The following is a 27,500-nucleotide window of genomic DNA, read 5'->3' as shown; positions in this document are numbered from 1 at the left end:
AGCCCACCACCCACCCCCGTAGAGCACGGCCTGCCCCAGGCCACGGGAACCACCCACCTCACCCGCAGGGACCTGTTGTGTTTTTAGTGTTTTCCTGCCTTCTCCTTTTGTCTGCACATGTGTATTTAGTGATTCATTCTCGGCGAGGGGCGGAACTTGAGGCACACCTGCTAGCAATTAGCACGCCAGTATTTAGGCTCTACACTGTCAGCTTGGCATTGCCGGTTATTGTATCCAGAACTCCTCTCGTGCATGCACCTGCTTCACCAGACCTGGAATTTTTTCGCTGCTTTGTCCTGAATTCCCTAACCTCTTCTGTGTTTAATTCCTAGTCCCCCTGAAGTAAAAGGATTTCTTTTGTTGGACTCTTGTTCTGCTCAGTCGCCCTGGCCCTTTCTCCTGCCGACCTCTGAGGAACCTATTTTGTCCAGATTTCATGGTGTGCGTTTCTGCCCCATTTAACATGAATTGATTTACGTGGACTCAAACAAGTTGAAAAACTTATTCGGGTGTTTCTATTTAGTGGTCAATTGTACGGAACATGTACTGAACTGTGCAATCTACTAATAAAAGTCTCAATCAATCAATCAATCGCCTTTAGTTATCCCTTTTTTGTCCAATTACATTTTTTCATTCCACCTTGTCTCCCGTCTCTGCATCCTGGGGTCACCCCAACTTGACCAAGACCTTAACAGGACCCCAACGATGGAAATGGAACTACTAGCAACCGTCTTGTCGAATTCCCCCCCTTAGGGAGGGGGGAAAAATACAAATCATGATAAAATATATATTAAAAAAAAAATAATAATAATTATACTGTATATATAAAAAATAAAAAAAATTGTTAAAAGAGTTAACATATTTTAGGACACAAAAGTACCGATAATTGGTACCATTAAGTATAGGAATCAAATCCCAAGTACCGTGAATCGGTACCGTATCCATCCCTATGTACAGTACATTAAGACATACCCATTTATGTCCATTGTTACTGTAGACGCTGATCTTAGGAATGCGATCCAGCAGCTTGAAGAAGCGTGCGGCGGAAATCTTGGCCTTGGCATAGTCGGGAGTGTAGGAGGAAGCTCTGCCCAGGGCTGTGCCGCTGGTGACGATGGCGGAGATGACCCTGCAAGCAGAAGAAAAACACACCGGCGCTAACATTCCACACGCAGCTTCCAACCTTGTCTCTTTTTACCTGAACACCAAGCTGAAATGGAGCTTCTCTTGGCGTACCAAGTAGCCCCCGAAGCGATAGGAGGCGGAGTTGGTCAAGAAGACGACGCATTGGGCGAAACCGTAACAAGCGCCGTAGACGTTGGCCTTCTTCAAAGCTGCCTTGTACGGAGCATCCAGCTGTGCGTTGTACATTTCCACAAAGTTCTTCTCCTTGCCCAGACCAGCGATGGTGCGAATGTTGTTGAGGGCTTCGCCTGAGATCTGGCAATGGATTAAAAAAGAACATGTTTACTACAAGTTAGTAGATCATTAGTACACTTAAGTTTTTCATTGCCTTTTACTTTTGTTGCTGTATGTAAAAATGGCGCCACTGAGCTGAAGTGGCAGCTGGTTGCAACAGCTCTTTTATGTCCTCCTTTTAATGTTTCCTTTCTTGTTTTCATGTGGTTTTACCACATTTTTGGTGAACTTTTTGAATCGCATCCCATTATTTACCCATTGTGGGATAAAGTCCGTCCTATCCTATATGGAGGGTCAATTAAGACACAATTAAATAAATTAATACATATTTAAATAATTGCTTATTCATTATAAGTGGAACGAAATTTAAATGTGTCATGAATGTATTTAATGTAAAGGTGCATTTTATTTAACAATTCAATCAATTATTTTGATAATTAATTAATTACTGATTCACTCAATTATTATTGCTTTCATTATTTCACGATTTAAATAATTATTTTATAATATATTTAATATTTTATCAAAGTGTTTTCATTGTTTTTAATTATGTTTTAGATTAATTTCATTTATTTATTTGCATTTTTTTTCACTTATTTAAAAAAAAATTCATTTCACTTAACTAAATTAATTTACCCGACAATTTGAACCATCATGAAATAATTGATTGAATTGAAAAATATTTAAATAAAATACCTTATTCTTTGAATAATTGGGTTGTGAATTGTTAAATCGTGAAGTAATGAAATCAATAAGTGATTAAATAATACAATTAGATTTTACATTAAATAAATTTACACATGTAACAAAACATTTATGTATTTTCTTCCCATTATGATTAATTGACAAACATTTAAAGTAATTATTGAAAGATTTATTTACTAAATTTTGTCCCATTTGACCCTCCAAACTGGTTCATTAAATCATTAAACCTATAGTTAAATCGCAAAACAATCAACTCCATAATTAATAAAAAAGTATTAATTATTTACAGTTTAATTAAATAAATAATTATATCATATTATTGTATAATTATTATAATAATTAAATAATAATTGACACATTTAATCACACATATAATAAAGACATGACGAAATATGTGCTTATAGGTTCATTGAATAAAGTATTAAAACTAAATAACTAAATGGCAAAACAACAAACTCCATAATTCATCAAATATTTAGTTAGTTACAGTTTAATTAAAAATCAAATATCTTAATAATTAAATAACCAACACATTTAACAACACCTAAAATAAAGTAATCATGAATTCAATAAATTATCAATTAAATGATTGACACATTAATTCATTTCGATTATAGTCAACTAATAACACATTTAAGTAATATTCATAAATTTATTTATTTAATTTTGTCCCATTTGACCACCCATAGTTACCAGATAAGTCCAGCTATTTCAATTAGTTTAGGTTTCCTTAACTTCCATCTTTCCAAAAGTGTAACGGGAGGAAAAAGCAATTGACTTGATAACCTTTTTTTTTGTTTTTGTTTTCGCCCTCAGTGAACCGACTCCATCTTTCCGCGCCCCAGAGGGAGCTTCCAGCACCATGGCAGCCCTTCAAAGACGGGCGGTGTACAGAGTAGCTGGCAGCCAGCACGTCTCCCACACAAGCTGGGGCGAGGAGCTAAAAATAGACGGATTGCGCCTCAACTAAAAGGTATGACGATTCGGCGCGTGGACGTGCCTCACTGGTGGGGAAGTGAATGTGCTGACGGGTGCGAGTGGGGAGTGAAGAATATGCTGACCCGTCCTGCAGACTCCATGGCTTCCTTGTCCTGCTTGGCGAAGCCGGTGAGCATCTTGGCCTGGAAGCCACCCGACAGGGCGATGAAGGGCAGGAAGCAGAGGATGAGCAGCGTGAGCTTCCAGCTGAAGTAGAAGGACATGAGGATGGCCACCCCGATGTTGGTCAGAGAGTTGACGATCATGCCGATCTGGGAGCCGGTGGCCTTCAGAGAGAAACATGCAGCCTGTAGAGCGGGCGTCTCCAACAAGTACAGTAGGTCTGGGGGTTAGTTGACAGGTATCAAACTCAAGGCTCGGGGGCCAGATCCGGCCCGACACGTCATTTAACCCTTGTGTAATGTTCATATTCATACAGGAGGAGGACAGAGTGTAGGTACACAGAACATCAGAGGGTCAAAATGTGCGAGAAAAAGAGACCAGACAGTGTTGACAAACAACGTTGGCAACCTCGTGTGGGTACTGCAGGTGCAGGAAAACAAAAGAAGAATCCCCGTGGGATGCAGAAACTGGCAGAGAAATTTTCCGTGCAACGTTCATATTGTTGTTACTCAGGTGTAAATCCGACAATTGGCGACGGTGAGCTATGTTAAGTACTGACACATGTTTCACTGGTCCCTCGTCCTGCAGTGATAATGATACTTGCATGAAACTTACTTTTTTTGTCGCCATGGAGGGTTAGTGATTTAGAAGTAGCTAAAACATTGTCGATGGCGGATGGACGTTAGCCGCTAGCTAGCTAGCCATGTCTTTAAGCGCCTTTTCCTGAGGGCGTTTCAGTGTTATAACTTCACCTTTATCTCTTTAAGCCAAAATGCGTCTGTTCTCCCTTTTCTGTCTACACACTGTGTCTGCTTGTAAGTACTCTGTGTGTGCGCGCTGCCGAACATGCTCCTCTGCTCGTAAAACCAGCAATGTCACGACCGGTACGTTTCAGAGGCGGTATAATACCGAAAATGATTCATTAGTATCGTGGTACTATACTAATACCGGTATACCGTACAACCCTAATATATACATATATATAAATAAAAGCATCGTTAAAAGTAAGAATCTCAAATTTTTTTTAAAAACTGATTTTTTTTTTTGGACACCCATACTAACCACCCTCGATCAGTACCACGGCTACGTAGCGGTAAAGGTTGCGATTCCCTAGAGAAGAGGACGCGACGTATCAAACATCTTGAACACCGCCTCACTTACTTACCCCTTGTACTTGCGAGGCGTCGGTCGCCAGCCGCGTGGTCAGCGCTCCGGGGCTGTTCCTGTGATCGTCAAACCAGCCAATCTCCTGGCCCAGCATGGCGTGGAAGCCGAGGCGACGTAACCTGCGGGTCAGCAGCTCTCCAGACTTGGAGAAGGCGTAACCCTGACGACACGCACAGGAAAGAATGAAGTCATGGCGAGAACACACTTACATTACAGTGGGGCAAAAAAGTATTTAGTCAGCCACCGATTGTGCAAGTTCTCCCACTTAAAATGATGACAGAGGTCTGTAATTTTAAATGATAAATGATAAATGGGTTGTACTTGTATAGCGCTTTTCTACCTTCAAGGTACTTAAAGCGCTTTGACACTACTTCCACATTTACCCATTCACACACACATTCACACACTGATGGAGGGAGCTGCCATGCAAGGCGCCAACCAGCACCCATCAGGAGCAAGGGTGAAGTGTCTTGCTCAGGACACAACGGACGTGACGAGGTTGGTACTAGGTGGGATTTGAACCAGGGCCCCTCAGGTTGGGTACGGCCACTCTTCCACTGCGCCACGCCGTCCCATTTTCCTCATAGGTACACTTCAACTGTGAGCGACAGAATGTGAAAAAAAAATCCAGGAATTCACATTGTAAGAATTTTAAATAATTTATTTGTAAATTATGGTGGAAAATAAGTATTTGGTCAACCATTCAAATCTCTCACTGATGGAAAACAGCCACAAAGCATGATGATTCCACCCCCGTGCTTCACAGTAGGTATGGTGTTCTTGGGATGCAACTCAGTATTCTTCTTCCTCCAAACACGACGAGTTGAGTTTATACCAAGATGGATACATGGATGATACAGCAGAGGATTGGGAGAATGTCATGTGGTCAGATGAAACCAAAATAGAACTTTTTGGTATAAACTCAACTCGTCGTGTTTGGAGGAAGAAGAATACTGAGTTGCATCCCAAGAACACCACACCTACTGTGAAGCATGGAGTGGAAACATCATGCTTTGGGGCTGTTTTTCTGCTAAGGGGACAGGCCTATTGATCCGTGTTAAGGAAAGAATGAATGGGGCCATGTATCGTGAGATTTTGAGCCAAAACCTCCTTCCATCAGTGAGAGCTTTGAATGGTTGACCAAATACTTATTTTCCACCATAATTTACAAATACATTTTTTAAATTCCTGGATTTTTTTTCACATTCTGTCCCTCATGGTTGAACTGTACCTATGATGAAAATTACAGACCTCTGTCATCATTTTAAGTGTGAGAACTCGCACAGTCGGTGGCTGACTAAATACTTTTTTGCTATACTGTACAGGACGTAAAGAAGTCAGTCCCCACTTTACAGTACGGCCTTTTACAGGGGCGCGGAATCTATTCGAACTTATGTCCGAGATCACTGATGGCCTCGGACTCTCTCTTGTAGTCATGGATGGGTACTTTTCACATTGGAATCGATACGGTACCAATTCCCGGTAATTGGGAATCGATACCAGTACTTTCCATTTTCAATAGTGTGTGTTGTGCATGATTGTTTTCCTCTGTCTCATATAGTAGACTTTGCGTACGGTTACGATTCCAAGATGTCAAATGGCATTAGTGTATCGATTACAGTGTGTTGCTGTAGTCGGGAAGTAGTCTTTGCCAATAAGTTGAATGTTCCAGTCTAGTCTTATGTTGAGCCCTACAACGTGCTTGTAGTTTGTACTGTAAGTAGTGTACTTATCACACACCAGCTGTTTGTTAGTAACGTGCATTTTAGCTTGGATGTGCTGAAGTCGCCATGTCAAACCGCTAATGCTAATCAGTAGCATGTCTACTGCAAATCCAATATAAATTAGCATTGAGCAATGTCATTATTGGCTTTATTTTAACAAAAAAATCTCAGGGTACGTTAAACATATGTTTCTTATTGCAATTCAGTTTTAAATAAAATAGTGAACATACTAGACAACTTGTCTTTTAGTAGTAAACAAACAAAGACTCCTAATTAGTCTGCTGACATATGCAGTAACATATTGTGTCATTTATCATTCTTTTATTTTGTCAACATTATAAAAGACAAACTGTAAAAAATTATTAATAATCTACTTCTTCATTTACTGTTAATATCTGCTTAAATTCTCTTTTAACATGTTCTATCTACACTTCTGTTAAAATTTAATCACTTATTCTTCTGTTGTTTAATACTTACATTTATTTTGGATGATACAACAAATTTAGGCATCAATCCGATACCAAGCAGTTACAGGATCATACATTGGTCGTATTCAAAGTCCTCATGTGTCCAGGGATATATTTCCTGACTTTATAAACGTTAATATACATTTCAAATAAACTAAAATAGATTTTATGATGCTAAAAAATATTGATGTAATTATAGTAGTATCGACTAGATACGCTCCTGTACTTGGTATCATTACAGTGGATGTCAGGTGTAGATGTGAAGTGAATTATATTTATATAGCGCTTTTCTCGAGTGACTCAAAGCGCTTTACATAGTGAAACCCAATATCTAAGTTACATTTAAACCAGTGTGGGTGGCACTGGGAGCAGGTGGGTAAAGTGTCTTGCCCAAGGACACAACGGCAGCAACTAGGATGGTGGAAGCGGGAATCGAACCTGCAACCCCCGAGTTGCTGACACGGCCACTCTACCAACCGAGCTATGCCGCCCATGAGTGAAGCATATTTACCTAGTCCTCATCCTGCATTGATACTGATACTTGTAAAAAAAACGGACTTTATTTGTCACCATGGAGGCGAGGATTAGTGATTTAAAAGTAGCTAAATCACTGCAGACTGCGAGTGGACTTTAGCCGCTAGCTAGCTAGCCATGTCTTAAAGAACCTCTTCCTGAGGGCATTTCAGTGTTATACCTTGACCGTTATCTTCACTTTTTAGGCCAAAATTCGTCGGTTCTGCCATTTCTGTCCACACATTGTGTCTGATTCTATGTACTCTGTGCAAGCACGCTGCCGAACATGCTCCTCTGCTTGTAAAACCAACAACAATGAAACGACGTGACGATGACGGAGGGGGCGGGGGTTGGCGGTCCGAGACTGTTTAGAGGCGGTATAGTACCAAATATGATTCATTACCAACACCGGTATACCATAAAACCCTAGTACGGACTGACATCGGTCCAATTCGGTACCTATCCAATTTGAAAGTGTGGCTCAGGCTTTTTTCCATGTTTAAATATGTCAATATCTTCAAATATGCTTACATAGTAAAAAGTATGTACTATTTTGGGGAATATTTCATACATTGATACGCTTATGTGTGTTATTTTGGTGCAATTTTCTATAAGTAAACACATCTGTTAATGCTAACTACAAACCCCGTTTCCATATGAGTTGGGAAATTGTGTTAGATGTAAATATAAACGGAATACAATGATTTGCAAAACCTTTTCAACCCGTATTCAATTGAATGCACTACAAAGACAAGATATTTGATGTTCAAACTCATTAAATGTATTAATTTTTTTGCAAATAATAATTAACTTAGAATTTCATGGCTGCAGAATGTGCCAAAGTAGTTGGGAAAGGGCATGTTCGCCACTGTGTTACATCACCTTTTCTTTTAACAACACTCAATAAACGTTTGGGCACTGAGGAAACTAACTGTTGAAGCTTTGAATGTTATGATCCGCTACCCGGATCATTCCATATTCTTGTTTTGTTCCATTTTTTAACACACTTTGTTGTTTGACTTCCTTATTTCCTGTTTTGCTCTGTCACCATGGTTTCTTATTAGTTCCACCTGCTACCCGCTGTTGACTCACAACTGTTTTGCTAATCACCATCCTTATTTAAGCCAGCCCTTTCTGTTCATTCACTCTCGGATCCTAATTTGCTTGCACGCAACAAGTGACGACTGCTTTCTATGTTCTTACTCGCTAGCTTTTGCGCTACGCCTTATTCATCCCTAGCTCTCATGCTAGTTGTTTTTGTTTTCCCTTTTTGTCTCTTTGTGCCAAGTGTAAGTGTTTCTGTTTTTTTCCCTAGTTCCCATTCTAGCGCCTTTTGTTTGCCTTTTCTGCCTAGCACCAGTGTTTTTGTTCTTAGCCTTTTATTAGTTAAATAAATCTTTATTTCTTACCATACGCTGTGTTCTTGCCCGATCGCATCCACGGAAGAACGAATCCGGCATCACTACGCACAGCAAATGTCACAATGAAAGTGGAATTCTTTCCCATTCTTGTTTTATGTAGAGCTTCAGTCGTTCAACAATCCGGGGTCTCCGCTGTCGTATTTTAAGCTTCATAATGTGCCAAAATTTTTCGATGGGAGACAGGTCTGATATGCAGGTGGGCCAGAAAAGTAGCTGCACTTTTTTTTTACGAAGCCACGCTGTTGTAACACTTGCTGAATGTGGCTTGGCATCGTCTTGCTGAAATAAGCAGGGGCGACCATGAAAAAGACGGTGCTTAGATGGCAGCATATGTTGTTCCAAAACCTGTATGTACCTTTTGGTATTAAAAGTGTTGTCTTTGTAGCATATTCAACTGAATATGAGTTGAAAATGATTTGCAAATCATTGTATTCCGTTTATATTTACATCTAACACAATTTCCCAACTCATATAGAAACGGGGTTTGTACTAAGGTAAGGTGAAATAATACCAGCACTTCAACTTTAACTAATAGTCATCATTGTCACCGACGTCCCACTGGGTCATTATTGTCACCGATGTCCCACTGGGTGTGAGTTTTCCTTGCCCTTATGTGGGCCTACCGAGGATGTCGTAGTGGTTTGTGCAGCCCTTTGAGACACTAGTGATTTAGGGCTATATAAGTAAACATTGATTGATTGATTGAACTAATATGCAACAATTCAGCACTGTTATATGATCATTAATGTGAATTTTCCCGTGTAACAAATGGATATATAATACCAATCCCTGGTTCTACTTCACCTCGGTAGCGTTTGAAAGTCCGAGTTTTGTGATGCTTGCTTGGCATTGTGGGGAAGCGGGTGCGTTCTCTCAATAGTGCAAGCGGAATGGACACAGCGTGAAGGTAAGAATGATGATTTATCTAACTATAAAAACAGACTACGAACAAAAACACTTGCACAAAGCCACTAAGACAAAACAAACAGAAAGCGCTAGCATGTGAGCTAGGGACAAGTAACAGAATAGCGTGGAAGCTAACGAATACAAAGTCTTACCACAAGCGGGGATAGCGACATCACTTGTTACATGAAAAAGCAAATTACACTGCGAGACCGAAGGAACAAAGAGGGCAGGCTTAAATCAATCAGTCAATGTTTACTTATATAGCCCTAAATCACTAGTGTCTCAAAGGGCTGCACAAACCACAACACAAACCACTACGACATCCTCGGTAGGCCCACATAAGGGCAAGGAAAACTCACACCCAGTGGGACGTTGGTGACAATAAAGACTATGAGAACCTTGGAGAGGACGAAAGCAAAGGATGTCGAGCGGGTCTAACATGATACTGTGAAAGTTCAATCCATAATACAGGGGATAATCAAAAAGCAGGTGCGCGTGACAAACAGAAGGCAGGTGACACAACTGCGTTGCTAAGGAAACGGAACAAACAGGAAGTGCCACCAGGAACTAAGGAAGACAAACTAACCAGATGTGATACAAAAACAGAACTAAACCAGAACATGACATGATCCAAGTAGTGGATCATGACAAGTTTCTTCCAACTCGTCCAAGCATTACTTTACAGGCTTTGCTTTGTGCACTTGCTGGCACGACAAAGGACTCATTGAACTCTTCCCACCCGTTTGGAGGCCTGCAATTGTCTAAAAGGTTGGCTAGATGAAGAATTAAGCTTCAGCTGGAACCTCTGATTGATTAGACGTCTGCCCCAAGACCTTGGTCAATAAGAGGTAATGCTAGTGGATCAAAATGACAGTGACCTTCAGCGTGAGGGGATATCCTGGATCACGGGTATTAGTTTTGGACTGGCTGGAGCTGACGGATACTCTACCTGCAGCATCTGAGTGAAAAAGGAGATAACGCCGACCATGACGAAGAATAAGCAGATGCTATCAATCTCCTTCCTCTGAGCCACCTCATCTGTCAACGAGAAGGTCTGCACACAAATACGCAGAAAGAAGTTACAGACTGCTTGCCCTCTTAAGAATAATTCCGTTCCAAAGTCTCACCGCCAAGATCTGACTGAAGAGCAGCGAGTAGACGGGGTTGACTCCCCCGTTCACAGCAGCCCCCAGAGATCCAAAAAGCATGTACGGCCACTCGGGCACGTTGTACTTCAGGATCCGAGCAACCGGCGCCGGTTCCACGGGTTCCTCCTCCTCCTCTTCCGGGATGGCGCCCTGAGCGTGTGAAGGAAATGAACAAGGCGGAGAGGATAACCACGTTGAATGGATGGCCTACTCCGAGCACCCACGCGTGTAATTGGCACCCACTCACCTTGGATCGGTCTGCTTGTGACACAGCGTAGGCTGTGGGGCCCAGTTCTCCAGCCAGGGACACGGAGGAATCCGGAATCAGGTTGGACAGCTGTGATCTGGATCTCTGACGGATGGACGCTCTGTGGAACAAAAGTGTCATGTTTGGAACGCATTGTGATGCGCGAAGGTGTCACCCCAAGATGCAGTGGGACCAGACAAGCAGGATTGCTGGTAGGAGCTAGTTTAATACCTGAAGGAACTCTCCTGAAGGAATCAATAAAGTACTATCCATCTAGCTATCTAATATACGAAAAGGTAAAATAACACTGGTACAAAAGCAAAGTAAAAGCGTGCCGGAGGGCGCGAGAAGCTAATGCTAAACTAGCATCGAGTTTAAAGTGTCCAAAGTAGTGCGGAAGCTAAGACGTAACTTACCAAATAAGGACTTAGAGAAACCAAACGTGAAAGTTGCCTGTAGCAAACCACGAATCAAGACCGAACAAAGGGAGGAGGCAGGTTTAAATACAGAAACAAACAATTACCACAGGTGTGCGTAAAAGGCATGGCAGGTGGAACAAATGAGGAACCATGGTAACTGAACAAACAAGGAAGTGCACAAACAAACTTAGCACCGGAAGAGTCCAAACAATCAAAAAACCCAAAAAGGACTCAAAAAACAGACAAAAGATGTGATCCGGGAAACGGATCACAACAAAAAGTGTACGTTTACATTTACACAAATTCCTTCTCGTTTCGCCACAGTAGACCTGGGCAAATTAAGGCCCGAGGGCCACACGCGGCCAGCTAAGCTTTTCCATCTGGCCCGCCAGAAATTCCCAAATATTTTGTTTTAGAGTTTTAGGATCAATTCCCAAATATGTTTTTTTTATAGATCTTAAGATCAAAAGTGTAGCTGCCATTAAATTATTTACATGGTTGGAATCTGCGCTTGTGCATGATATACTAGTTACTATGGTAATCTAATTAGTTACTATGGTAATCTAATTAGTTACTATGGTAATATACGTCACAGCAGGGATTTTTTTTTACAAACCCCATTTCCATGTGAGTTGGGAAATTGTGTTAGATGTAAATATAAACGGAATACAATGATTTGCAAATCTTTTTCAACCCGTATTCAGTTGAATATGCTACAAAGACAACATATTTGATGTTCAAACTAATAAACTTTTTTTTTTGCAAATAATCATTAACTTTAGAATTTGATGCCAGCAACACGTGACAAAAAAGTTGGGAAATGTGGCAATAAATACTAATAAAGTTGAGGAATGCTCATCAAACACTTATTTGGAACATCCCACAGGTGTGCAGGCTAATTGGGAACAGGTGGGTGCCATGATTGGGTATAAATCAACTTCCCAAAAATGCTCAGTCTTTCACAAGAAAGGATGGGGCGAGGTACACCCCTTTGTCCACAACTGCGTGAGCAAATAGTCAAACAGTTTAAGAACAACATTTCTCAAAGTCCAATTGCAAAAAATTTTGGGATTTCAACATCTACGGTCCATAACATTCTCAAAAGGTTCAGGGAATCTGGAGAAATCACTCCACGTAAGCAGCATGAATGGAAAACAACATTCAATGACCGTGACCTTCAAACCCTCGGACGGCACTGTATCAAAAAACGACATTAATCTCTAAAGGATATCACCACATGGGCTCATGAACACTTCAGAAAACCACTGTCACTAAGTACAGTTTGTCGCTACGTCAGTAAGTGCAAGTTAAAGCTCTAGTATGCAAAGTGAAAGCCATTTATCAACAACATCCAGAAACGCTGCCGGCTCCTCTGGAAACGCGGTTTGTACACAAGTTCCCGCTGGTGTCGCCACAGCAGACTTGGGCAAATTGAGTCCCGGGGGCCACACGCAGCCCGTTAAGCTTTTCAATCTGGCCTGCCCGACATTCCCGAATATTTTTTTTAGATCTTTAAGATCAAAAGTGTAGCTGTCATTATGATGTGTAGTGATGTTTTCAAACGACCGTAAGTCTTGAACTACAGTATACAAAGTATTTCAATGGTTGGAATCTGCGCTTGTGCATGATATACTAGTTACTATGGTGATCTAATTAGTTACTATGGTGATGTAATTAGTTACTATGGTAATCTAATTAGTTACTATAGTAATGTACGTCACAGCAGGGATTTTTTTTAGTAAGTAAGTACAAACCCCGTTTCCATATGAGTTGGGAAATTGTGTTAGATGTAAATATAAACGGAATACAATGATTTGAAAATCATTTTCAACCCATATTCAGTTGAATATGCTACAAAGACAACATATTTGATCTTCAAACTGATAAACATTTTTTTTGTGTGCAAATAATCATTAACTTTAGAATTTGATACCAGCAACACGTGACAAAAAAGTTGGGAAAGGTGGCAATAAATACTGATAAAGTTGAGGAATGCTCATCAAACACTTATTTGGAACATCCCACAGGTGTGCAGGCTAATTGGGAACAGGTGGGTGCCATGATTGGGTATAAAAACAGCTTCCCAAAAAATGCTCTGTCTTTCACAAGAAAGGATGGGGCGAGGTACACCCCTTTGTCCACAACTGCGTGAGCAAATAGTCAAAAAGTTTAAGAACAACGTTTCTCAAAGTGCAATTGCAAGAAATTTAGGGATTTCAACATCTACGGTCCATAATATCATCAAAAGGTTCAGGGAATCTGGAGAAATCACTCCAAGTAAGCGGCATGGCCGGAAACCAGCATTGAATGACCGTGACCTTGAATCCCTCAGACGGCACTGTATCAAAAAACGACATTAATCTCTAAAGGATATCACCACATGGGCTCACGAACGCTTCAGAAAACCACTGTCACTAAGTACAGTTTGTCGCTACATCAGTAAGTGCAAGATAAAGCTCTACTATGCAAAGCGAAAGCCATTTATCAACAACATCCAGAAACGCCACCAGCTCCTCTGGAAACGCAGTTTGTACACAAGTTCCTGCTAGTGTCGCCACAGCAGACTTGGGCAAATTAAGGCCCGGGGGCCATACGCAGCCCGTTAAGGTTTTCAATCTGGCCTGCCCGACATTCCCGAATATTTTTTTTTAGATCTTTAAGATCAAAAGTGTAGCTGTCATTATGATGTGTAGTGATGTTTTCAAGTTTTTAAGCTTTTAAGTCTTGAACTACAGTATACAAAGTATTTCAATGGTTGGAATCTGCGCTTGTGCATGATATACTAGTTACTATGGTGATGTAATTCAGTGGTCCCCAACCTTTTTGTAGCTGCGGACCGGTCAACGCTTGATAATTTGTCCTGCGGCCCGGCGGGGGAGGGGTGGGGGGATCCTATTATTTTTATTATCTTTTTTTTTGTCATGAAAAAGGGAGGTTTTTTGGGTTGGTGCACTAATTTTAAGTGTATTTTGTGTTTTTGGTGTTTATTTAATTAAAAAATAATAATAAAAAAATTAATAAATATAAAAAATTTAAAAATAAAATGAAAAAATATTCTGCGGCCCGGTACCAATCGAGCCCGGTTGTTGGGGACCACTGATCTTATTACTGACTATTGTAATCTACAAGTATATTCATTTGATTATATACAATCTGGGAAAGTGGAATGTGGAGGTGGAGGGTGTTAGTTTAGGGTTGTAGTTGCCTGGAGGTGTTATTTTAGTGCGGTTTTGAAGGAGGATAGAGATGCACTTTCTTTTACACCTGTTGGGAGTGCATTCTATATTCATGTGGCATAGAATGAGAATGAGTTAAGACGTTTGTTCGATCGGAATCTGGGTTTAACGTGGTTTGTGCAGCACCCCCTGGTGTTGTGGTTATGGCGGTCATTTACGTTATGGAAGTAGTTTGACATGTACTTCGGTATCAGGGAGGTGTTGCGGATTTTATAGACCAGGCTCAGTGCAAGTTGTTTAACTCTGTCCTCCACCCTGAGCCAACCCACTTTGGAGAAGTGGGTAGGGATGAGGTGTGATCTGGGGTGGAGGTCTAGAAGTAACCTGACTAGCTTGTTCTGGAATGTTTGGAGTCTAGATTTGAGGGTTTTGGAGGTTCTGGGGTACCAGGAGGTGCATGCGTAATCGAAAAAGGAGGGTTCAAATCTCCCACATGCGTGATTCAGGGTAGACTGTGGCCTGCCTAGCAACATGTTCTGCTGGGGTAGAGTCCGGCGACACTGTCACCCTACACAGGAATGGATGGATGGCTGGGTGAATGATAGATTGATTAATGGACAGATAGATGGATGGATAGGTAGGTAAAGGTGGATTAATAGATGGATAGATGGCTGGAGGGATCGCAGAATGGGTTGGAAATATTTTCACAAAAACTTCAAAAATTTAGGGTTGAAGGACGTGACAATCAGTGGTATACAACGGACCTGTCAGATGCTGCTTGGGCCAGGGCACGCAAGTCAGGGTTAGAAGCAGATTTGCTGAATTTTAGACAATTAAGAAATCAATTTACCTCTCTCCTTCGGAAAGTAAAATCTGAATTTTATTTCTCCGCAACTGAAAACCTCAAACACCCAGAGAAGTTTTGGAAAATCATCAAATCTTTGGTCTCAGAGTAAGTGACAGATTGGGTAATCATTGTAATCATCGTTTTATTTCCTCTGCTTTTCTCTATAATTTTGAGAACTCTATAAGGTCCCTTAAAGGGGAACATTATCACCAAACCTATGCAAGCGTCAATACATACCTTGATGTTGCAGAAAAAAGACCATGTATTTTTTTAACCGATTTCCGAACTCTAAATGGGTGAATTTTGGCAAATTAAACACCTTTCTGTTTATCGGTCTTTTAGCGATGACGTCAGAACGTGACGTCACCGAGGTAACACACCCGCCATATTCATTTTCACATTACAAACACCGGGTCTCAGCTCTGTTATTTTCCGTTTTTTCTACTATTTTTTGGAACCTTGGAGACATCATGCCTCGTTGGTGTGTTGTCGGAGGGTGTAACAACACTAACAGGGAGGGATTCAAGTTGCACCACTGGCAAGAAATCTGCCGCCAGACCCCCATTGAATTTGCCAGAGTGTCTGCACATTTTGTATGGATAACCTGCAGATGCATTTGCAACGATTAAGTCAACGAAATCACAAAGGGGAGTTTTGTTGATGTTGTTGACTTATGTGCTAATCAGACATATTTGGTCGCAGCATGACTGCCAGCTAATCGATGCTAAAATGCTATGCTAATCAATGCTAACATGCTATTTACGCTAGCTGTATGTACATTTGAAACTAGATACCCACATTTAATGAGAAACAAACACTTACCAATCGACTGATTTAGGTTGCTCCAGTGTCACAAAATGCGAAAGTCCTGATCGTTTGGTCCGCACATTTTACCGGCGATGCTAATAAGGCAGCCATGCTATGGGCCACTATATTAGGTACACCCATGCTATGGCCGAATAGCGTCAATAGCTATTCGCTCAATAGCTTCTATTTCTTCTTCAATTTCGTTTTCGCTATCTGCCTCCATACTCCGACCATCTGTTTCAATACGTGTGTAATCTGTTGAATCGCTTAAGCCGCTGAAATCCGAGTCTGAATCCGAGCTAATGTCGCTATATCTTGCTGTGGTAACCGCCATGTTATTTGTATTGGCAGCCCTGTATGACGTCACAGGGAAATGGATAGTCGCACCGCAAATAGCGAAAATCAAGAACTTTAAAGCTTTTTTTAGGGATATTCTGGGAGGTGTACAATTTTGAAAAAAACTTCAAAAAATAAAACGAGCCACTGGGAACTGATTTTTATTGTTTTTAACCCTTTTGAGATTGTGATAATGTTCCCCTTTAACCGTTGAAAATACCCAGGTTTTTAACTTCACGCCCTTAACCACAACAAAGGTCCTGAGGGCTGTAAAACAACTTAAACCTAGAAAGCCAGCTGGCTCAGATAAGTTGGAGCCGCTAAATTTGGCAGCTGAAATTATAGATGGACCACCGACTCACCTTACTCTAATTTCAAATGACATCCCCTTGGATTGGAAATCTGCCCTTGTAATCCTCCCATTAAAATGAGGTGACCCAGTAATCTAAATAATTCCAGACCAATCTCTAAACTCTCTGTTCTGGCAAAAGTGCTTGAATCCCTTATCAGTTGTCACGCCTGTAAGTTTGTTTTGGTTTTTGTCAGGTTATGTTTAGTTTTTTGGACATTTAAGTTCTGTCTTGGCACTTCCTGGTTTGGTTTCGTCTCCATGCCAACTCATTAGTTTTCACCTGTCATGTCACGTCCTTGTTCTCAGCCTCACACCTGTTTTCACTAATGATCACGGCTACTTAAGTCACTCTTTTTCTTGTCTTCATTCTGGGATCTTCACGCACCCTACCCATGCTGCGCTACCTTCATGCCCTTGAACACCTCGCTATCAATGCCCTTGTTTTGATTCACGTAAGTTTTGTATTTATGCCACAGTGCACTCTTTTGTTTCATGTCTTTAGTCTTGCCATCGTGCTGTTTAAGTTTATAGTCAAATTGTCCTTCATGCCATTGAGCAAGTGTTTTTGTTTTCCCTGTTTTGTATATATCATATAATAAACAACCATGTAGTCACGTCCACGCCTCGCTCGTGCTGATTCTCATCTGCGTCGAAGAAAGAATCCACACCCCAGCCATGTTTTGACATCAGTGTACAGATAAAACACTTTTTTTGGCCACCAACTCTACTCTGTGACCATTTCAGTCAGGTTTTCGCAAAAATCAAAGTGCTGTTACTGCTGCTATGAAGTTTATAAATGATGTAACTGAAACTCTTAACAAGAATCAGTACTGTCTGTCCCTCTTTATTGACTTTTCAAAGGCATTTGATACTGTTGATCATGTTATTTTAATCCAACGTCTTTCAGCTATTGGCTTGTCTTAGCGAGCAGTTGGATGGCTTGCAAATGACCTCAGAAGTAGGTCCTTCAGGATAACAAACACCTAATGGTGACCCTTGACCCAAACTACCTGGACTGCCGCTGGAGACATGGGTATACGTCTCCCTGCATACAAAGCAACCGAAACCCTCTGATATTGACGTGTCCGACCTGGGGTCACGTAACTATGGAGCTCGTTCAGACTTTTACTGCCTGGTCACTAAGGAAAACATCTGACCCCTGCTTATGAAGAACACTATGGATTCAGGCTGTTCAGATGGAGGGTTCCTCCTAGGACGAACTGCAAGTGAAAAAGGGTCTCCCTTAAGGTTCTGAGTTGGGCCCGTTATTATTCGCTATTTACAAACCCCGTTTCCATTTGAGTTGGGGAATTGTGTTAGATGTAAATATAATTGGAATTCAATGATTTACAAATCCTTTTCAACCCATATTCAGTTGAATGCACTACAAAGACAACATATTTGATGTTTAAACTGATTAACTTTTTTTTTTGCAAATAATCATTAACTTTAGAAGTTGATGCCAGCAACACGTGACAAAGACATTGGGAAAGGTGCAAGAAATACTGATAAAGTTGCGGAATGCTCATCAAACACTTATTTGGAACATCCCACAGGCTAATTGGGGGACAGGTGGGTGCCATGATTGGGTATAAGAACAGCTTCGCAAAAAATGCTCAGTCTTTCACAAGAAAGGATGGGGCGAGGTACACCCCTTTGTCCACAACTGCGTGAGCAAATAGTCAAACAGTTTAAGAACAACATTTCTCAAAGTGCAAATGCAAGAAATTTAGGGATTTCAACATTTACGGTCCATAATATCATCAAAAGGTTCAGAGAATATGGAGAAATCACTCCACGTAATCGGCATGGCCGGAAACCAACATTGAATGACCGTGACTTTCGATCCCTCAGACAGGACTGAATCAAAAACCGACATCAATCTCTCAAGGATATCACCACATGGGCTCAGGAACACTTCAGAAAACCACTTTCACTAAATAGAGTTTGTTGGTACATCTGTAAGTGCAAGTTAAAGCTCTACTATGCAAAGCCAAAGCCATTTATCAACAACATCCAGCAACGCCGCCGGCTTCTCTGGGCCCGAGATCATCTAAGATGGACTGATGCAAAGTGAAAAAGCGTTCTGTGGTCTGACGAGTCCACATTTCAAATTGTTTTTGGAAATATTCGACATCGTGTCATCCGGACCAAAGGGGAAGCGAACCATCCAGACTGTTATCGACGCAAAGTTCAAAAGCCAGCATCTGTGATGGTATGGGGGTGCATTAGTGCCCAAGGCATGGGTAACTTACACATCTGTGAAGGCACCATTAATGCTGAAAGGTACATACAGGTTTTGGAACAACATACGCTGCCATTTAAAGGCCTACTGAAACCCACTACTACCCACCACGCAGTCTGATAGTTTATATATCAATGATGAAATATTTACATTGCAACACATGCCAATACGACCTTTTTAGTTTTAAATTTCCCGCAACGTGTCCTGTTGAAAACGTCGCGGTATGATGACGCGTGCGTTTGACGTCACCGGTTGTAGCGGACATTTTTTTCCAGCCCAATCCCAGCTATAGGTAGTCTGCTTTAATCGCATAATTACAGAGTATTCTAGACATCTGTGTTGCTGAATCTTTTGCAATTTTTCTTCAATTAATAATGGAGAAGTCAAATTAGAAAGATAGACATGGGAAGCTTTCAGCCTCTAGCAACACAAACACAGCCGGTAATTCCTTGATTAAAATTCCCGAAGGTGAAGCTTTACTATGGAACAGAGCGGTCAAGCGAACATAGATCCCGACCATATGTCAACCGGCAGGTTTCGGTGAGAAAATTGTGGTAATAAGTTGGCTCTTACCGTAGTTATGAGCGGAGCTTGCGTCCTCCTGCAGCTGCGGACTATAACCCCCTCCCACCGGAGACACTGGCGGTCACCACACCCGTGGCCACACCCCTCCGACTTTCAGGTACCATATAATCTCATTAAAACACTAGTAACACAATAGGCAGATAAGGGATTTTCCAGAATTATCCTAATAAATGTGTCTAATAATATCTGAATTGCTCTCACTGCCCTCGCCTTTTTTTTGGTTGTTGTCCTTCACTCTCACTATCCTCATCCACAAATCTTTCATCCTCGCTCAAATTAATGGGGAAATTGTCGCTTTCTCGGTCCGAATCGCTCTAGCTGCTGGTGGCTACGATTGTAAACAATGTGAGGATGTGAGGAGCTCTACAACCCGTGACGTCACGCGCACATCGTCTGCTACTTCCGGTAAAGGCACGGCTTTTTTATTAGCGACCAAAAGTTGCAAACTTTATCGTCGATGTTCTCTACTAAATCCGTTCAGCAAGAATATCGCAATATCGCGAAATGATCAAGTATGACACATAGAAAGGACCTGCTATCCCCGTTTAAATAAGAAAATCTCATTTCAGTAGGCCTTTAAGGACCGTCTTTTTCATGGACGCCCCTGCTTATTTCAGCAAGACAATGCCAAGCCACATTCAGCACATGTTACAACAGCGTGTCTTCATAAAAAAAAGAGTGAGGGTACTTTCCTGGCCCGCCTGCAGTCCAGACCTGTCTCCCATCGAAAATGTGTGGTGCATTATGAAGCGTAAAATACGACAGCGGAGACCCCGGACTGTTGAACGACTGAAGCTCTACATAAAACAAGAATGGGAAAGAAATTCACTTTCGAAGCTTCAACAATTAGTTTCCTCAGTTCCCAAACGTTTGAGTGTTGTTAAAAGAAGAGGTAATGTAACACAAGTTGGTGAACATGCCCTTTCCCAACTACTTTGGCACGTGTTGCAGCCATGAAATTCTAAGTTAATTATTATTTTCAATTAAAGTTTATGAGTTTGAACATCAAATATCTTGTCTTTGTAGTGCATTCAACTGAATATGGGTTGAAAAGGATTTGCAAATCATTGTATTCTGTTTATATTTGCATTTAACACAATTTCCCAACTCATATGGAAACGAGGTTTGTACATAAATAATCTTTCTACGCTGATAATACTGTCATTTACTGCACATCACCCACTCCTGCTGAGGCCTTTAAATATTCACAAAATGCATTTGACAGAGAACAGGAACAACTTTGCTATCTTCCACTAATTCTAAATGCAGAGAAAACAAAGTGTATGTTCTTTACCACATCAAAAACTGTACTATCAGCAATGAAAACATTTGAACAAGAAATGGGGAAAAAAAATGTGTTAGTATCTTCTTTTAAATATTTAGGATTTTTAATGGATGACCACTTGAGTTTTAAGGAGCACATTTGATAGGTTGTAAAAAAAACCAAACCTTAAACTTTTACTGGGAAAATCTCCCGGGGCAACCATTCTCCCGAATTTCTACCGGTTTCCACTCGGACAACTATATTGGGGGCGTGCATTTAAGGCACTGCCTTTAGCGTTCTCTACAACCTGTCGTCCAATCGCTTTTCCTCCATACTAACAGCGTGTCACATAATATTTGTGGCTTTTACACACACACACACACACACACGCACAAGTGAATGCAATGCATACTTGGTCAACAGCCATACAGGTCACACTGAGGGTGGCCATATAAACAACTTTAGCACTGTTACAAATATGCGCCACACTGTGAACCCACACCAAACAAGAATGACAAACACATTTCGGGCGAACATCCGCACCATAACACAACAGAACAAATACCCAGAACCCCTTGCAGCTCTAACTCTTCCGGGAAACTTCCAGCAAACTGACCAATAATTAACGTTTTAGTCATGCATTTTCTCTTGCTACTTCAAGGCTTCAATGTTTGGCTCATTCATTATTGTTATTTTATTTTCAAATGTATTATTAGCCTGTGGAAAAAATTTGATATGTACCTCAGAGGATTGCAAATAGAAAAAAAAGCATAGCATTTTTATCAAAATTGTATTTGATATGCCATTGATATTTTTTAAATTATTATTGTTATTATTTGAAACTGGATTTAACATGTCATTAAAGTTATATAAGCCTTGCTTGTTCAATATTTAATGCAAAACTTGTTTGGGTCCCTATTAAAAGGTTAATTTGTTCAACTTTGGCCCGCGCTTTGTTCAGTTTGAAATTTTGGCCCACTCTGTATTTGAGTTTGACACCTCTGGTCTATGTGCTCGACGCCTCAATCATTGGTATGTGTTCATCTACAAAAACCACTCCATCTTATCCGTCTTGTCTTTTAACAAAGAAACAAGGACGTCACAATCCTCATTCAATGGATGTTCTGCAATTTGTCGTCCCCAAAGTAAGAACTGAACTGGGCTAGAATGCAATAAGGTTTTCAGCACCGAAGGCTTGGATTAACCTACAATCGAATCTTCAACTCCAATCCCTTGTTACATTAAATGAGTTTAAAGCTTCTGTAAAAGGATTGCAGTCTACCTTGTCTGTTTGCACGTGTGTTATGTGAGCAAGTTTTAATGTTGTCAATGTGATGTTTTATGTGTTGTTTCCTGTTTTTAAAGGCCTACTGAAACCCACTACTACCCACCACGCAGTCTGATAGTTTACATATCAATGATGAAATATTAACATTGCAACACATGCCAATATGACCTTTTTAGTTTACTAAATTGCATTTCAAATTTCTCGCGAGTTTCTTGTTGAAAACGTCGCGGAATGATGACGCGTGCGCGTGACGTCTCGGACTGTAAGGAAATATTAGCGCTGCACCACACACAGCTAAAAGTCGTCTGCTTTAACCGCATAATTACACAGTATTTTGGACTTCTGTGTTGCTGAATCTTTTGCAATTTGTTCATTTAATAATGAAGACTATAAAGAACAATGCTGTTGCTGGAAAGCGGTGGATTGGAGCTGTCTTTAGCACAGAGAACCAGCCGGTGTTTCTTTGTTTGTTGTGAAGCGGAGCGGTCAAGCGAACATGTTTTCCCTACGTCAAACAACATGTTTTTGGATGGAGAAATTGTGATATATATATCTTATCGGAGACATCAATGGATTATTCGTCGCCCTGCAGCAGCTGTCATGTCAAAAAAGGCAGCTGTGAGCTTGGCTCCTCGGCTTCTCTCTGAGACACTGCGTGTTCACCGCAGCCATCCGACCACGAGGTATGTCTTTACAATCTTTAAAATCTCACTAAAACACTATTAAAACAATAAGCAGATAAGGGATCTTCCAGAATTATCCTAGTAAATGTGTCTAAAAACATCTGAATCACTCACAATGCAATCGCTTTGTTTTTTTTAACTTTATTTTATTGTATTTTTTTTTCTAGTCCTTCGCTATCAATATCCTCAGCCACAAATCTTTCATCCTCGCTCAAATTCATGGGGAAATTGTCGTTTTCTCGGTCCGAATAGCTCTTTTTGTTGGAGGCTCCCTTTATAAACAATGTGAGGATGTGAGGAGCCCTCACACGGGTGACGTCATCGTCTGCTACTTCCGGTACAGGCAAGGCTTTTTTATTAGCGACCAAAAGTTGCGACTTTATCATGGATGTTCTCTACTAAATCCTTTCAGCAAAAATATGGCAATATCGCGAAATGATCAAGTATGACACATAGAATTGACCTGCTATCCTTGTTTAAATAAGAAAATCTCATTTCAGTAGACCTTTAATGTAACCTTGCTGATCTCAAAGGGATTTCACCTGGTTAAATAAAGGCTAAATAAATAAATAATAATAAATTAATAGGGTTTGGGCATAGGATGGATGGACAGATTAATGATTGGTTGATTGGATGATGACTCAACAAATGCATAGATAGAACACATGGATTAATGCAGGGGTTTTTAACCTTTTTCACCCCGGGGCCCAACTTTTACATTACACAGGAGTCCTATCCACTCAAATGTAAACACTGAATTAGTAATCTAACTCTATCATATTCAAAAATTATACCTAAACTACTCATCAAATGATAAGTAAGCACATGTTAATCACAAATATTAATATTTATTTAACACATAAACCTTAGGCTTAGGTCAGTATTTGAAAAAATCAGTATTAGTCAAATACACTGCATAGGAAGGAACTTGTCGATAAATTAATTTGCATGCAATTATGTTGTGCTCAAATAAACTCAATGAGTATGTTTCCTAACTAAACTGCCAATACAAGAGAAGTGCAAATTAAAATACAGTTTCAACACTTTAGTCATATTTTTTGCGCTTAAGAAACTTCTCTATAACTTCCGCTGAAGACTTTTTACAGTGTTATGATCAAGACTTAGGTCAGGCTGAAAGAAATGACTAGAATGTGTTGGCGGGCAGATGGATGTATACTGTAGGTGGGTGGGTGGAATGGTTAATGGATGGACGGTGGTTGGTATAACGGACGGGTGGATGAACAGATGGAGGTATGAATGATGGATGGCTCATCAGGTGGATGGATGTGTGGGTTTGGTTTAGGATGGACGATAGATGGATGAATATTGTGTAGAAGTACCTCAAGCTGGCCCGGTAGCTGCCACCCCTTGATAGACTGATTTTCTCTGGCACTTCTTCATTCTCAGCCACTGGAGGCAAAAGAGAGCAAGGAGTGTGACAATGATGACGACAATGAGGATGAGGATAAGGATCACAATGAGAATGACAATGAGGATCACAATGAGGATGACAATGAGGATGACGATGACAATGAGGATGACAATGAGGAAGACAATAAGGATGATAAGGAGGGTGACAATGACGTTGAGGATGACAATGAGGATGACAATGAGGATGACGATGATGACAATGAGGATGACAATGAGGATGAAGATGATGACAATAAGGATGACAAGGAGGGTGACAATGAGGATGACAATAAGGATAAAAATAAGAATGACAAGGAGGGTTAAAATGAGGATGACAAGGATGGTGACAATGAGGATGACAATGACAATGAGGATGACAATGATGACAATAAGGATGACAAGGAGGGTGACAATGAGGATGACAATAATGATAACGATGAGGATGACAATGAGGATGACGATGATGATAAGGCGGGTGACAATGACAATGAGGATGACAATGATGACAATAAGGATGACAAGGAGGGTGACAATGAGGATGACAATAATGATAACGATGAGGATGACAATGAGGATGACGATGATGATAAGGCGGGTGACAATGACAATGAGGATGACAATGATGACAATAAGGATGACAAGGAGGGTGACAATGAGGATGACAATAATGATAACGATGAGGATGACAATGAGGATGACGATGATGATAAGGAGGGTGACAATGACAATGAGGATGACGATGATGATAAGGAGGGTGACAATGACAATGAGGATGACAATGAGAAGGACAACAAGGATGACAATGAGAAAGACAATGATGAAGACAATGATGATGACAATAAGGATGATAATGAAGATGACAATAGGATGACAATAAGAATGACAATGAGGATGATAATGACGATGACAATGAGGATAACGATGGTTTCAAGGATGGTGACGATGACGATGACAATGAGAATGACAATGAGGATGACAATGAGGATGACAATGAGGATAACGATGAGGATGACAATGAGGATGACGATGGTTTCAAGGATGGTGACAATGACGATGACAATGAGGATGACAATGAGGATGACAATGAGGATGACGATGATGACAAGGAGGGTGACGATGAAAATAAAAATGACAATGACGATGACAATGAGGATGACAATAAGCATGACAATAAGGATGAAAATGACGACAATGAGAATGACAACGAGGATGACAATGAGGACAACGATGATGACAGTGAGTAAGACAATGATGATGACAACGAGGATGACAATGAGAAGGACAACGAGAATGACAATGAGAAGGACAATGATGATGACAACAAGGATGGCGATGATGACAATGAGAATGACAATGAGGATGATAGTGAGGATGACCAGGAGGGTGACAATGAGAATGACAATGATGATGACAATGAAGATGCCAATAATGATGACAATGATGACGATTATGATAAATAAGATGACGATGAGATGAGAATGACAATGAGAGGAGAATGGCAATATGATGAGAATAAGGATGGCAATGAGGATGAAAATGATGATGACAATGAGAGTGACAATGAGATGATAATGAGGACTACAATGAGGACGACAATGAGGAAGACAATGGAGAAGGCAATAAGAATGACAATAAAAATGAAAATGATGATGACAATGAGGACTACAATGAGGACGACAATGAGGATGACAATGGGGAAGGCAATGGGGATGACAATGAGAATGAGGATGAAAATGAGAATACTAATATGTGTGGCTCAGCAGGTGTGGAACGCACTTTGTCGGGCCTTCTCATTGAGAGCTTTGTCTCCCTGAGTCTGCAAGGTGACCAAAGTGAAGTAGACTCCTTTCCGGTCCAGCAGCTCGCTGTGTTTGCCTTTCTCCACCGCCTGGCCGTGCTCAAAGCCCACGATCACGTCGGCGTTCTTGATGGTGGACAGTCGGTGGGCGATGGAGATGGTGGTCCGGCCCTGGCGCACCTTCACGATGCAAGCGGGGAACAGTAAGTTCTCTATTGCAAACTCAAAATACTTATTTGTCAACATTGAGTTCATGCCGTTTCAATCAATGAAGATTTCCCTCCTCCCTCCTCCCTCTTCCCTCTCCTCCTGAGCTGCAGCAGCATCCATCATCACTGTGCACAGTAAACCTCTTTGGAACGGGGACATTCAAGTCAAATTGATTTCTTTAATGATCTTATTACAGTATTATGTGTCCCTCGAGCGGACTTTGAGGAACATCGATCATCTCGCTCGCTTATTTGCTCCATTATTGAACAAGGAGACGCTTAAATGGCCGTTTTTAAATGGCGAAAACACTTTTTTCATAGACGTGATGTCGCCTGAAAGTGTTTCTTCGCCCCTAGAGGGCCGCTCAAACAAGCTGTGCTACTCAGTTGTAATACACCTTTCCACCACTTGTGGCAGTAATGACAATGTCAAACAAACAGAAGAAGTCTGGAGCTAAATTTCGGAAATGTGAGGTGTGGATGTAGCTCAACTTCCTGTATTTACACAGGTGTAGGCTTGATACGGACGATATCAATGATATCAATCGAACGAGCGCGTCTTTGCTAACGTCCCTCCACAGTGCCACGCCACTTCCAAGTCAGCAGAGTAAACATGAGTTAAGTTAAAGTACTAATGATTGTCACACACACACACACACTCGGTGTGGCGAAATTATTATCTGCATTGGACCCATCACCCTTGATCACCCCCTGGGAAGTGAGGGAGAGCAGTGGGCAGCAGCGGTGGCCGCGCCCGGGAATCATTTTTGGGGATTCAACCCCCAATTGCAACCCTTGATGCTGAATGCCAAGCAGGGAGGTAATGGGTCCCATTTTTATAGAGCAGAGTAAAGAATGTTTCTTACAAGTAGCATTATCACTGGAGGACCAAGACTAGCTAAATGGAGTAGGAATATATGCTAAGTGCTAACACCAAGCTCGAGCTCTTGAATCTAAACAGAAGTAGGTGGACTGATACAGAAATCGACAATTATGGTCGATGATACAGCTAATTTTTTAATGACCCATGGCACATTCGAAAAATGCTATTAAAAAAGGAAACATAAAAAAGTGGAATAAAGAGCAAACAGGTAATGAGAAAAAGTTGCAATGTTCTAATAACATAAAGATGTCTTGTAGGTTGTTTTTATTAAAACTGTCATCGCTCACAAAATAATAATGAATCAAAATCAATGTTGTAATGAATTATTGACCAATTCCAGGCTTTGATTATTTTACATTAAATATTCCTCTTTGAAATTT

At 40.9% G+C, this 27,500-nt stretch overlaps 1 protein-coding gene across 1 annotated transcript in view; it reads right to left on the bottom strand.

Moving 5' to 3' along the window:
- abcb11b (ATP-binding cassette, sub-family B (MDR/TAP), member 11b) overlaps positions 1 to 27,500 on the bottom strand; it is an 81,684-nt gene that overhangs the window by 18,322 nt on the left and 35,862 nt on the right. The window contains exons 17-25 of the mRNA XM_061889323.1: positions 26,007 to 26,208; positions 24,161 to 24,230; positions 10,819 to 10,939; positions 10,551 to 10,721; positions 10,373 to 10,477; positions 4,391 to 4,552; positions 3,186 to 3,389; positions 1,199 to 1,440; positions 973 to 1,129 (exon numbers count right to left, since the gene is read on the bottom strand). Coding sequence (XP_061745307.1) covers positions 973 to 1,129; positions 1,199 to 1,440; positions 3,186 to 3,389; positions 4,391 to 4,552; positions 10,373 to 10,477; positions 10,551 to 10,721; positions 10,819 to 10,939; positions 24,161 to 24,230; positions 26,007 to 26,208 — 1,434 coding nt within the window. The remainder of the gene's footprint in view (positions 1 to 972; positions 1,130 to 1,198; positions 1,441 to 3,185; positions 3,390 to 4,390; positions 4,553 to 10,372; positions 10,478 to 10,550; positions 10,722 to 10,818; positions 10,940 to 24,160; positions 24,231 to 26,006; positions 26,209 to 27,500) is intronic.

The sequence above is a fragment of the Nerophis ophidion genome, linkage group LG27, assembly GCF_033978795.1.
Source record: "Nerophis ophidion isolate RoL-2023_Sa linkage group LG27, RoL_Noph_v1.0, whole genome shotgun sequence".
Taxonomy (NCBI): Eukaryota; Metazoa; Chordata; class Actinopteri; order Syngnathiformes; family Syngnathidae; genus Nerophis; species Nerophis ophidion.
The sequence above is the reverse complement of the archived record's forward strand: the minus strand, read 5'-3'. Positions and strand labels throughout refer to the sequence as shown.